Source organism: Suncus etruscus, chromosome 16, assembly GCF_024139225.1.
Source record: "Suncus etruscus isolate mSunEtr1 chromosome 16, mSunEtr1.pri.cur, whole genome shotgun sequence".
In the NCBI taxonomy this organism is placed as follows: Eukaryota; Metazoa; Chordata; class Mammalia; order Eulipotyphla; family Soricidae; genus Suncus; species Suncus etruscus.
The window spans coordinates 63227753-63242005 of NC_064863.1; the positions used below are offsets into that span (position 1 = coordinate 63227753).

The 14253-nt window shown below is 36.2% G+C and overlaps 1 protein-coding gene across 1 annotated transcript in view; it reads left to right on the plus strand.

The window, feature by feature from the left end:
• Positions 1-13162, plus strand: part of MTHFD2L (methylenetetrahydrofolate dehydrogenase (NADP+ dependent) 2 like) — a 110912-nt gene extending 97750 nt beyond the window's left edge. Inside the window, exon 8 of the mRNA XM_049789919.1 lies at positions 12810-13162. Coding sequence (XP_049645876.1) covers positions 12810-12922 — 113 coding nt within the window. The 3' untranslated portion in view covers positions 12923-13162. The remainder of the gene's footprint in view (positions 1-12809) is intronic.
• Positions 13163-14253: the final 1091 nt, after the last annotated feature.

A 14253-nucleotide genomic window follows, 5' to 3' on the forward strand; every position in this document is an offset into this window, starting at 1 on the left:
TGAAAATGACAAAACCTCTCTTGGATTAACCTTATAATACTATAATCACAGCACCTCAACGAGGTTATTATTTCTACAAATAGAACAAGTGAGGCTCACTAGTAGTCTCTTTGTTGCCAATGATAGACACAAGATGCTCATGGGAAATTCAGTCCTTGAAATCAGTTCAACCTTTATAAATGTAATCATTTACCAGAAAGTATTTGCGTTTGAATGCTGTAACTTTATGAAAGTTGAAGCTTCAAATAAGCAGCCATAGGAATAAGCTGAAGACCTCATTCCGTTGAGTATTTCTTCTTTTGTACTTAGAATGAAGGCTTATTTATTTATAGATATGTCTCAGGGATCCTTATTAAAATACAAATTTCTTCAGGAGGAACATTTTATTTCTGATAATTTTGGTCAATTATAGCTGATGGCTGAGATTAAGTACCTACCAAAAGCTTTGGAATATATTAGCAGATAATCCACTTAATCTATAGATTTACAAATGCAAATAGGGATGTTAATTGGTTAGAGACAAAAAGGAGAAAGATTTGAGGAAGAAAAAGAATTGAGTGGTAGCAGTAATAAATAATAATTTTGCTGAAATAACTCTTGAAAGGCATGCGTTTTTTAGGCATTACTAGAATTAGCACAATGACCCATATTACTATCTACACAGAAACATGAGATCCAAGGTCAGAAAGGCGGTTCTACTAGTTGGCCATAGTTACAGAGAGCAAACAAGTTCAAGTTCATACTTTCACTAGGCAACCAGATGATTGATTTTCTTTTTAGCTCCCATTAAAAGCCTTGGGTGATATGATCTGGGTGACTTTTTTTTTAAATAATATTTTTTATTTAAACACGTTGGTTACAAACATGATTGTGGTTGGGTTTCAGTAATATAAAAGGACACCCCCCATCACCAGTGCAACATTCCCACCACCAAGGTCCCAAAGATCCTCCCCTCCCCATCCCACCCCCACCTGTACTCTAGACAGGCTTTCTATTTCCTTCATACATTCTCATTGTTAGGATAGTTCGCAGTGTAGTTATTTCTCTAACTAAACTCATCACTCTTTGTGCTGAGGTTCATGAAGTGGGCTGTAACTTCCAGCCCTCCGCTCTTTTGTCTCTGAAAACTATTGCAATATATCTAAATATGATTTACTATAGAGATAAAGGCAAATAAAACAGGTAATAAACTTTTTTTTTTTTTTTTTGGTTTTTGGGTCACACCCGGCAGTGCTTAGGGGTTATTCCTGGCTCTATACTCAGAAATAAGCTCCTGCCAGGCTCAGAGGACTATAAGAGATGTCAGGATTAGAACTACCATCCTTCTGCATTTAAGGCAAATGCCCTACCTCCATGTTATCTCTCCGGCCCCTGTAAACTCAATTTTAAATGTTTAGCCTCTACACACAAACAGACAGATGACATAACAGGTAAGGAACACTTTTCTAAGTCCAGTTCACTGATCTCTCAAAGTCAGCATAATTTGTATGAAATTGCCTTGATATATGGAGAAAACTTCTAAAACCTCCAAGAAAGAAAAGAAAGAAAAAAGGAAGGAAGGAAGGAAGGAAGGAAGGAAGGAAGGAAGGAAGGAAGGAAAGAAGAGAGAAAGAAAGAAAGAAAGAAAGAAAGAAAGAAAGAAAGAAAGAAAGAAAGAAAGAAAGAAAGAAAGAAAAGAAAGAAAGAAAGAAAGAAAGAAAGAAAGAAAGAAAGAAAGAAGAAAGGAAGGAAGGAAGGAAGGAAGGAAGGAAGGAAGGAAGGAAGGAAGGAAGGAAGGAAGGAAGAAGAAAGAAAGAAAGAAAGAAAGAAAGAAAGAAAGAAAGAAAGAAGAGAGAGAAAGAGAAAGAAGAGAGAGAGAGAGAAAGAGAGAAAGAGAGAAAGAAAAAGAAAGAGGGCCCAGAGAGATAGCACAGTGGCGTTTGCCTTGCAAGCAGCCGATCCAGGACCAAAGGTGGTTGGTTCGAATCCAGGTGTCCCATATGGTCCCCCGTGCCTGCCAGAAGCTATTTCTGAGCAGACAGCCAGGAGTAACCCCTGAGAACCGCCGGGTGTGACCCAAAAATAAAAAAAAAAGAAAAGAAAAGAAAAGAAAAGAAAAAGAAAAAGAAAGAGAGAAAGAGAGAAAGAAAGAAAGAAAGGAAGAAAGAAGGGTGGTGTGTAACAATGTAAACGTAAAATCAACAATACATCTGTTTGTAACTTGCCAATATTTTATAATTAATAACAAAGCAAAATTAAGTCCTTTATGATTTAGAAATATTATGATATGTATATTTAATATGTATCACACATTTACTCGTTGATAGCCACTCTGGTTGTAAAAAAATAAATAAATAAAATGAAACCTCCAGCAACCAAGTAATTAAATCAAGAGAAAGCATAGTAAGTTGCTTTGAAGCAACTGAGTCCTTGTTACTTTTTTTTTTTTTTTTTGGCTTCCCTGGGTGGGCACGAACCTTGTTACTTTTTAAGAGTTTAATGGTGGGGCCGGAGAGATAGCATAGAGGTAAGGTGTTTGCCTTGCATGCAGAAGGACGGTGGTTCAAATCCTGACATCCCATATGGTCCCCTGAGCCTGCCAAGAGCGATTTCCAGGCACAGAGCCTGGAGTAATCCTGAGCACTACTGGGTGTGACCCAAAAACCAAAAGTCAAAAAAAAAAAAAATAGAGTTTAATGGTTAGCCATTCTGGTAAGAGTAAGCACCCTTTTCTCTTCCTGGCTCATCATGACACTAAGTTTTATTTTTATACTAACCATACGAGAAAGTAGATAGAATGTTTTCCATATTGCCTCCTGAGTCATATTATTTCTCCAGTCTTAGGCTAGTCAGGTTTTTCTGGTTGTTATTCATGAACTTCATTTTCTTGAAGCTTGACTCCCCTTCATTACAGTGGATGTTTGAGAGATCATGCCTAAATAGCCTGCATTTAGAAGCATGGGGAAATTTGCCAAGCATTTAATTTAGACAATTACACATGTGTAGACTTAAATTCACATTCACATAGAGAAATAAGACTTTCTTTTGCTGCCTTGCTGCACATAAAGCATGATTTCCCCCACTCCTGTAAATTTGCAGAAGGAAGTTAGTTTTAAATACTAGGTTGTAGATTTGTTAGAAATCTGAAATGGGCTATATGGCATAATTCCTTAGAAGCAAATAATTGGACAATTGCAAAGAGATATAAAACAACAGTACAGAAGCTTGAGATATGATTTTTTATTCTCCCTAAATAGATTTAGATTTATAAAGTATAAAATAACACTTTGTACTCTCCCAAAATACACAACTTTCAAATTATACTAGCAAAATTAAGTATATGGGGGAAATTTCAACATTTCTGAACTGTACTATATATTCTACTGAAGCAGAAAGTTGTCTAAGAATTAGGAAAAAGGGCAGGAGCAATAGTAAAGCGGGGGGGGGGGGGGCATTTGCCTTGCTGCAGCCAACCTGGGTTTAATCCCTGGCATCCCATATGGTGCCCCGAGCTTGCCAAGAGTATTTTCTGAGCACAGAACCAGGAGTACCAGCAGCAGCACCATCTCTGCGCACCACCAGGTGTGACCCCCAAAGCAAAACATACAGGCACACAAAGAATTAGGAAGAGTTTAGCATTTTAAGCTCAGTCTTGACTACTAGGAAAAATGGAATTTCCAGAGGAAGTAACAAAACAGACCACAAAAATTAGACACCCATCATAAAGCATGGGTTATCGGTGCTAAGACACAAATATGATATATTTCTCCTTTATTTTCACCTAAGTCGTTAAAGGGAAATTCAATGTCTCTTATGTCGCCATTGGTATGCTTCACAAGCAATTTTTTCATGGCATGTGAACAATGTTAACTTCTTCATTCTGTTTTATTTTCTTCTATTCTGTTCTCTCTTTCTTCCTTCCTTCCTTTCTTTTCCTCTTTCTTTCTTTTATTCTTCCTTCCATTTTTCCTGCCATCCCTCCTTCCACCCTAATGCCTTACACTTCTCTTCTTCCTTCCACCCTTCCTTCTTTCTCTCCTTCCTTTCTCTTCTCTTCCTTTAATCCTTGCTTTCTTGCTCTTCTCTTTTTCCTTTTGTCCTTTTCTTCCCTACTCCCTTTCTACCCCCTTTGTTCCTTTCATTTCTTCTTCCATGCGCCCTTTTCCCTCCTTATTTCCTCTCTCCTTCCTTCCATCCTCTCAATCTTACCCTATGTCATTCCTTCCTTCCTAGACTCTCATTATTTCCTTCCTTATGTCCCTCTAGTCTTCCCTCTTTTTCTTCCTCCCTCCATTCTTTCCACCCTTCCTTCCTCCTTTCTACTTCATTCCTGCCTTTTCCTTTCTTCATACCTTCTCTTCTTCCATGCCGACTTTCTTCTCTGTTTTACCTTCCATGTTTCCTTCTCTTTCCTTCATTTCTTTCTTCCTTCTTTCATCACTCTTCTCTTCTTTGTTCAGTCTTGATTCCTTTCCCTCCTATACTTTCTTCCATCCTTCTTTTCTTGCCTTTTTCCTTTTATTTTTCCTCCATTTTGTCTTTCCTCCTTCATTTCCTCCATTCATTCCCTCCATTCATTCTTTCCTCCTTTCCTCTTTTTCCTTCCCTCCCTTTTCCTTTTTTCATCCCTTCTTTCCTTCCCTCATTTTTTCTATTCATCTTTCCCCCATTTCTTCCTACTCTCCTTCATTTGCTCCTTCTATGTTACTTTCTTCTCTTCTGTTCCTCCTTCCACACTTCATTTCATTCTTTCTTTTCTTTCCTCCTTCCTCTTTTATTGACTCTCTCCTCTACCATCTTTCCTTCTTTCCTTTTTTCTTCCCTCATTCTTTCCATCACCTTCTTTTCTTCCATCCTCCCTCCTTTTTTCCCTCTTTCCTTTCTCCTTTCTCTCCATCTTGATGTCCCTTTCATTACACTTTTTTCTTTCCCTCCATCCTTTTATCCTCTTCCCTTTTATCTTTCTTTCATCATTCCCTCCTCCCTTCCTTCTTTTCATTTTCTTTCTTTCTCTTTCTTTCATTCATTTTTTCCTGCCTTCCTTCCTTCCTCCCTCCCTTCCTTACTTTCTTCCTTTTTTATTACCTACACATTTTATTTTATTTAGATTTTCTAATTTTTATTGAGACCAGTGTGAATTACAAGTCTTTCACAGTTTTATTTCAGGCACATACAGTGAATTACGGCCATTCCCACCACCAGTGTTGACCTCCCTCCACCATAGTACATGGCATGCCTCCCATATCTCCACACTTAGTCCCCCCGGACTGCTAGTTTAACAGATCCCTTTTGTGTATAGTTTTAATTTGGTTCTCTTCATTCTATTGTCACTGACTTTGATTTGGGTATTTATGTCTGATCATTTTTTATTCTCACTATGATCCTGAGGCCCACTTGGCCGCTGGGTTTCATCCCACTTTTTTTTTTTAATTTTCTTTTCTCAGTTTGTAGGAAGACATAAATATAAGGCAGAACAAGATGATTCATGTTCAATGGTTCTTTATAAAAAAAAAAACCCTGTCTAGAAACTATAAATATAAAAAATTAAAAGAAGAAAAAAAGAAAAAGAAGAAAGAAAAATAAATTTAAAAAAATTAGGGGGGGGGGGAGAAGTGGTAAGTTTTTGTTTTTGTTTTCCCATAGGTGCAGTAAATATTGATGAAATTAGAAAGGAAATTCCCTTGGCCTAAGAAATACTGGGTGTCTCTATCATTGATTTAGTTGATGAGACCAACTACAGGCTCCAGACATGTTAATTGTCAAACCCCAAGATCTTTCTTTATGGTTCCAGGACACATTCCATTCAGTCACAGTTGTCAAAGTCAGTCCTCTGTAATTAGAGATCTTAGTTTTTGCACAGATCCTGAGATGGAGGATTTTCCTGATTTCAGATTACCATTAGGTAATGAGGTAGGGCAACCTGCCCTTAGATGAAGTTGTTGCTGTTTTTTTCAAAGTCAGGGTGTCATATAAACCTATGCTGGAAAAGTTGGTACCCAGAGTGGTACCTGGGGGAGAGTTTGATTCCTGGTGCTGGTACAGGGGAGTGTGCCAGTTTTTAAGGTTAGGATCCGTGAATCAGGTTGGACAGTTGATGGCCGAGCTTCATTTCTGGGACCGGAGAGATAGTACAATATGCTTATCTTGCATGTGGCTAACTCCATTTTGATATCTGGCACCATATATTGTTCCCTGAGTCCTTCCAGAAGTTCTTCCTGAAGATCAAAGAATAGAAAGTTTTTTTTATACCAGCAACTGTTCTTAGCAAGGTTGTTATTGGGGTTGCTAATATATTTAGACTCATTTTTTTTTCTTGTTTTGGTTCTGCTTAGTAAGAAATTCTAGTAGAAAAGTTTTGCTAAAGATAAGAGCTCAGGTCAAAACCAGTGCACAGAGATTGTATAGCTTGTCATTTTTACTCCCAAATACACCAATAATATAATATAGCATTGTTCCTTTTCGCATAGGCACACTAAAATGGGATAAATCCTATGTATGGAAACAAATTTGATGACACAGGGGTTCCTTCCACCCTGAACATTTATCATGAGGACTCATCTTAGATCTCAAATAATCAGACACTAACCGTCTAACCCCGAACCCCAGATCCTAACCTTAGAACTGGCATAGTTTCCTGCACCAGCACCAGGAATCAACCCTCCTCCAGGGGAGGTCCCGGGGGAGGCACCAACTTGAGCTATCATAGATTCATATGACACCCTGGTGACAAAGAAACAACTTAGTTTTTGAGCTCTTACCTGAGTTCAGATTGTGTGTGAACACTTCCCCAGACCCCTGTCTCCCAACTCTTGCACCAGGTGGTTTATCTAAATCAGGGATCTCAAACTCAATTTACCTGGGGGCCGCAGGAGGCAAAGTCAGAGTGATCCTTGAGTGCAAAAGTCAGTAGTAAGCCTTGAACATTGGGGGGTGTGACCCAAACAACTAAAACAACTAAAACAAAACAACACAAAAAAAAAAGATTCCTCTAGGGTAGGGTCACAAAATGTTGTATGGAGGGCCGCAAACGTCCCGCGGGCTGCGAGTTTGAGACCCCTGAATTCTAAATGAACTTTTTTTAAGCTCCCCACATTATAACAGATCCATTGTTAGGGCCAAAAATCATGTGTATGTTTTTATTCTAATTCTAAACATTTATTCTAATGTTTTTTATTATTCTAATAATGCTAGGATTATTCCTTAAGTCTGTATTGTGTTCTCACCTATTTTCTTACTCCTTTGGGCATCAATAAAATTTTGAAGCTTTTCTATCACTTTATAAATGTTTATGGTCCTTATATCTGATTTCTCTCTTTGGGGCATTTTCACAAAAATCAGAATTTTTATCTGAGTGCATCTCATCTGACATGGTTGCTGTTATTTTCTTGAAATAAAAATCACTCACTTTTATTTTCTACCTTTTATGTACATAAACAAATGATATATTTATCAGTAAACAGGTTTCTTTGACATGGTAGATTCTCATAAAATCTAGTGAAAAGAAACAGAGATCATATTTGTTTGTTTTTGGTCACTCTCTATTTGCCTCATGTATGTTTCCAAGCTTCAATTTTACCTATGTTCACTTCAGAGATTATAAAATTATTTGAACCAAGAATTTGAATAATCTGTAAGAATTTCTGCCTAGTGGGTAATTTAAATATTGATGCAACTGGTGTTTAGGAATGTCCAGAGAAACCAAGGTACAGATCAGATTAAGACCTATTATTATCACATAATATATAATCTGGGAAGTAATAGGCAAGGCTGAATAAACTTGTTTGATTCTACTAGGAAAGTATGCAGAAATTCAGGCATCTGCTATGTATTTCAGGCAAGCATTTAGTTCAATGGCTATCCCCATTCCTCTTTCTCTACCCAAAACCCCACTTTGAAACAAAATAATATAGTAATCATTTGTTATGAAAAAAATAATTTGACAGACAAAGGTTATGGTAACTGATCATAGTAGTGGTTTATTTGATTGGCTTTCTCAGGAAGGAAACAACTCAAATAGTTTAAAACCAACTGATAATTTGAAGTTCTTTGTGTATGTAAATTCCAAATATGTAGAGCTATGAACACTTATTGTAGAAGTGTAGGATAATTACAAATGTCAAACATTTCCTCTTTGTTTTCTTTTTTTCTCAGAATATTCTAACCCTTTGAGGAACACTTAATTTTTGTCATATGTACTTTTCTTGGGGCTTTTTCTACTTGTTTAGTTGATTGCAGTACAGTTGCATTGGGAAGGGGTAGAATTTATGGAATCATATAATGTTTCAAACCTAGGTGTGAATTATGCCTTTGCCATTTGGTGAGTGGTAAGTCTTTTAACCTCAGTGAGCACATTTTTCCTCATCAATTGATATAAAAATGGCAATTGAATATTAATTACTAAAGTTTTACTATAATACCAATAGTATACTTATAAAATCCATAGAAGTACTCAGTTAACACTATGGTTTTCTCTATTTACCTGCATACTCATAATTTTGAATTGCTTCACCTTACAAAGTTGAAAGCCAAGTTATATAATCTTATTCTCAATGAATTGCTTGTTGTAACCAAATGGTTTAAGTACTTTATTGAAACCCTATGGTTACAAAGATGTTCATAATCAGTTTTTGTTGTTGTTTTTGGTGGGGCCACACCTGGTGATGCTCAGGGGTTAGTCCTGGCTATGCACTCAGAAATCGCTTCCGGTTTGGGGGACCATATGGGACCCCGGGGTATCGAACCGAGGTCTTTCCTAGGCTAGCACTGGCAAGGCAGATGCCTCACCACTCCGCACCATAACTCAGGCCCCAATAATCAGTTATTTTTTTTTCCAAAGAAACAAACTGATTCATGATTGAGTTTTGGTCAAGCAATGTATTAACAACCTTCACCAGTACACATTTCCCACCACCAATGTCTCCAGTTTCCCTACGGCCCTCCCCCATCCTTGCCTATGAAGCAGACATTTTTTTTCTTTCTCTTTGTCTCTCTCTTACTTTCACTTCCTTTTTTTCTTTGAAACACTGCGGTTTGCAATATTGTTAGAGAGGGATATCATGCCTATTACTTTCTTTCCTTTTAGTACCCAGTTCTTGTCCAGAGTGATCATTTCTAATTATCATTGTCATAGTGGTGCCTTCTCTGGCCTAACTGCACTCTCTATTTGTGGGAAGCTTCCTACCATAAACTGGTCCTCCTAGCCCTGGTATCTATTGTCTCTAGGTACTGTTACCATACTATCATTTTATTTATATCCCACAAATTACTGTGATCATTTTGTCTATTTCTTTCCCTCTGAGTCATTTTGCTCAACATAATACCAATTTTATCTACTTGATAGTGAAATATTCGTTTTCCATTAAAGATTTAATCTGTACTTTATTCTTAAATTACATATAATTCTATAGCTATTTATCTTTTGTTATTACTTTAAAGATAGTTGTTTATAAATTCTTTATTATATATTATCAGTGAAAATAGTAGTCATGTATATTTTATTTCATATGGCAATCTGATTAATTTAATTTAATTATTTTGTTTTGGTTTTGGCTTTTGGGCCACACTGGTGACTCTCAGGGGTTACTCCTGGCTATGCGCTCAGAAATCTCTCCTGGCATGGGGGACTATTGGGACACTAGGGGATCAAACCTCGGTCTGTCCTAGGTTAGCGCATACAAGGCAAGCGCCCTATCACTTGCACAACTGCTCCGGCCCTCTGATTAATTTTAGAATTCATTAAAATTTTTTGAGTGCCAAGCCAAGAGTTATCCCTGAGTATTGCTAGGTGTGGCCCTAAAACAAATATTAAAAATGACAGCAACAACCGTCACAAAGGCTTGGTTCCTACCTTCTACATGCTGGTATCTTACATCTATGTCTATGTCTAAGAAAATTGACAAGTTGCTGAAAATAAAGATATGGAATATTTAATTACCATAATTGTTAGAAGAATGAGTTTTTGATAAAGTTCCATTTTATTGACTTTTATAGAATAATGAGATTCTTCTTTGTGTAAAGTGGAAAAATATTCCAGGTAGAAGAGATAGCTAAGGCAAAGGAAGAAAGGACTAATGATTCAAACATAGCTATATAAAAATAATTATTGACTTAGCTTAGTGTTTCTTCAGCACAGATCCAGTTGGTTTAAAGTAGAACAGAAGACATGCTTCATGTGCAGAAGGGCTTTCTGGAAAACTAGATTATTTTACAAATCACAGTGTCCTTATCTATTTTTGTTAGATGCTGAGGATAACACACTCTAACTGGGTTGTCTGAATGTGATATCTCAAGGCTTAATTGGACTTTATTCAACTAACAAAATATTATGTCTGCTTATAAAAATATTGCAGTACATTTTAAATAAGGTGAATAATATTAAACAACACAAATAGTATTAAATAATGAAGAGGTAATAAAATAATATTAAAGAGCTAAAAGGAATTGCTTGATTTCTATTTATAATGTATGTATAAACAAACTTGTAAAGGCAATGCATTTATATAATGTGATTAATAACATCAGATTATGATTAAAGCTATATTATGTGATTGAGTTATTTGAAAAGTTTTGTTTTGTTATTATTTTAATGATAAGCAAGAAACATGTATGTTAATGCTTGGAGTCACTCATTTGTAATACTATGGGTGTAAAAATATTCTTAAAATATATTTAATAGGGCCAGAGTGGTAGCGCAGCAGTAGGGCGTTTGCTTTTCATGCTGATGATCCAGGATGGATCAGTTCAATCCCCAGCATCCCATATGGTCCCCCAAGCCAGGAGCAATTTCTGAGCACATAGCCAGGAGTAACCCCCAAGCGTCACCAGGTGTGGCCCCCAAACCAAAAACACACACAATGAATTTTTAAATTTTTAAATATTATGAGAAGAGGAAAGGCGTCTGCCTTGCTGGCACAAGCCTAGGACGGACCTAGGTTCGATCCCCCAGCGTCCCATATGGTCCCCCAAGCCAGGAGCAATTTCTGAGTGCATAGCCAGGAGTAACCCCTGAGGGTCACTGGGTGTGGCAAAAACATTATTAAATATGCTCAAATTCTCAGTAGCCTTCATTCTTCTTTTTCTTTCTTTCTTTCTTTCTTTCTTTCTTTCTTTCTTTCTTTCTTTCTTTCTTTCTTTCTTTCTTTCTTTCTTTCTTTCTTTCTTTCTTTCTTTCTTTCTTTCTTTCTTTCTTTCTTTCTTTCTTTCTTTCTTTCTTTCTTTCGTCTTTCTTTCTTTCTTTTTCTTTCTTTCTTTAACTTTTCTCTTTATTTTCTTTTGCTTTCTCTTTTCTTTTTCTTTCTCTCCTAATTTCTTTCTTCTTTTGCTTTCTTTTCTTTCTTTCCCTTCCTCCCTCCCTCCCTCCTTTCCTTCCTTCCTTCCTTCCTTCCTTCCTTCCTTCCTTCCTTCCTTCCTTCCTTCCTTCCTTCCTTCCTTCCTTCCTTCCTTCCTTCCTTCCTTCCTTCCTTCCTTCCTTCCTTCCTTCCTTCCTTCCTCTGTTTTATGGCCACACCTAACTGTGCTCAATCAAACTCTTTGTTCAGTGATCATTCCTATAGTTGGATGTATCACTGGTTATAGATTTTCAACAAATAATAGAGTTCTTTAGAGGTTTAACCTAGATCTCTAACGTTATATGTTTTTCTATCATCAGTAGATATGCACAGAATCTTGATCTAAGTGTGAATTTTTTTGAGTGTGTCTTATAGCCTACTTTTCCTAAGAATGATTTGAACTTTTATAAGTCCATTTTGATGTTAAAAATTCTACTGTATTTATGCGGCCAGAGCTATATATATAGCACAGCGGTAGGGCATTTGTCTTTCACGCAGCTGAACAGCAGGATGAACCTGGGTTCTATCCCTGGTGTCCATATGTTTTCCCAAGCCAGGAGAGATTTCTGAGCCCCACGAGTAACCCCTATATGTTACGGGTGTGGCCCCAAAACAAGCAAAAAAATTCTACTGTATTTTGTTGATCTAAACACAGAGGCTGGGCATAACAAACTGACTATTATTATACAACCTAAACTGATGTACCTCCAAAAGAAACAAACAAAAATCTAAGCCTACAAATTAATCAATTTTACAAAATCAAAGGGGATCCAATTCCAAACAGACCATTGTAATTTAAGCTACATCCGATTAGTATCTTACTTTGCTACTGTAGCTCTTGTGCATTGGAGCACTCCTATCCACTTTCTGTTTGGCACTTATTTTTTTTTATTTTTGTTTTGTTTTTATTTTCATATATTTTAATATTATATAAGGTCTCATGATTTACAACACTGTTCCTGATAAAGTTTCACGCATGTTCACTTTACTTTCCCATTTAATGACCCGCTGCCGCTCAGTCTCCTGCTGTGGACCATATCTTATATTTCTGTAGTTTTTTTTTTTTATTAACCAACTTTACTACATACATGATTGTATTTGGGTTTAATTGATGTAAAGAACACCACCCATCACCAGTGCAACATTCCCATCACCAATGTCCAAAATCTCCCTCCTCCCCACCCAACCCCTGCCTGTACTCTAGACAGGCTTTCTATTTCCCTCATACATTCTCATTATTAGGATAGTTCAAAACGTAGTTATTTCTCTAACTAAACTCATCCCTGTTTGCGGTGAGCTTCATGAGGTGAGCTGTAACTTCCAGCTTTTTTCTCTTTTGTGCCTGAAAATTATTATTGCACTTCTTAATACAAGTAGATAAATGCTCAGATGAACTCTTCCAATTTTTAATTTGCCTTTGTTTATCTTTTAACAGTTGTATATGTTTGGAGTAAGATTTCAGAGAATCAAAAGTAATTATATCTACTTTGTTTCTTCCATCAGCTGTTAAAAAGAAGGCCAGCTTTATCACTCCAGTACCAGGAGGTGTAGGACCTATGACAGTGGCGATGCTTCTGAAGAACACCCTGTTGGCAGCCAAAAAAATTATTTACTAGATTACATGAAAGAATAAAGAAAATTGAAACCATGATATTTATTTCACAAATGGTTATACCTTTATATTTTGCTACAAACTATTTATTTCTACATCATATTTATTTTTTCATGGGGGTGAATCATTCCAGATCAGATGATTCACCCAACTTTATGCATTTCTGGTGAATGGATTTTGAATTTTAGGGAAAGATAAAGCAATTTTGATAATAAATATGCTAATATTTGTTTATTCTGTAAATACTCTGAAGCATCAACAAAACAACAAAAGACTAATAGTAAATGAACATATTTTGACATAATTAAATATCACAGTCGATTTTCAACAAATGTTTTTAAACATACAAATGAGCATTCATATAAAATGTAATTTTTATATGCAATATGTATATATCTTACATTTTACAGTGTACACTAAAATAGCTTACTTAAAGACATTTGAATTATTAAAATAAATTTACTGGGGCCAGAACAATACAGTGGACAAGAATTTGCCTTGTACATGGCTAACCCTGGGTTCATTTCCTGGCATCTCAAAATCTCCCCTGAACCCACCAGGAGAAATTCCTGAGTGCTGAGCCAATAATAACTCCTGAGCACTGCCAACTGTAGGCTAAAAACAAACAAAAAATTATTCATGATCTTATTTTTGTCCTGAATGCATCCTATGTGATTATGTTAATGAGAAATTGTATTCTATTTAAAAATTTAATGTATAGAGAGAAGGCAAAAAATGCAGTGATACTTGAATAGAAAATGAGAATTTCAATTATGCTCATTGTAAAAATGAAATAATTTGTTATATATATGTAATTTCTTTGTTCTCAGAGAAATATTTGGACAGTGCCTACATTGAGGAATAATGGAACATCCAAAATAAATAAATATATAAACAAAACTAGTATTAGATTTTTTATGCCACTATGCAAAAAGCATGGTATAAGGCCAAGAGATAGCAAAGGAAAAGGCAGTTGCCTTGTTCTTTGCTGTTTCCAATTTGATATCAAGCACCTCTATGGTCCCCTAAGCACTGTCAGGAGTGTGATCAGTGTGACCCCTAAGCACAGAGCTAGGAGTAATCACTAAGTAATTACTAAGCGTGATTCTCATCCTCCCCAAAGTATGAAATAGTATTAGTAAGGGCTTCATTGAGTTGTTATACTGGTTTATAAATTAAATTATCTAATGGAAAAACTTGACTTAGAATGTGTCAAAGCAAAAGTCTTTGGCTACGGCTAAAATTTTACTGGTTTATTGTCCATCCACAATTCTTCCTTCTTCTGTTCAGTTTTTTGCTTCTCAGAGTAAATGCTATCTTAATTATAAATTTAAA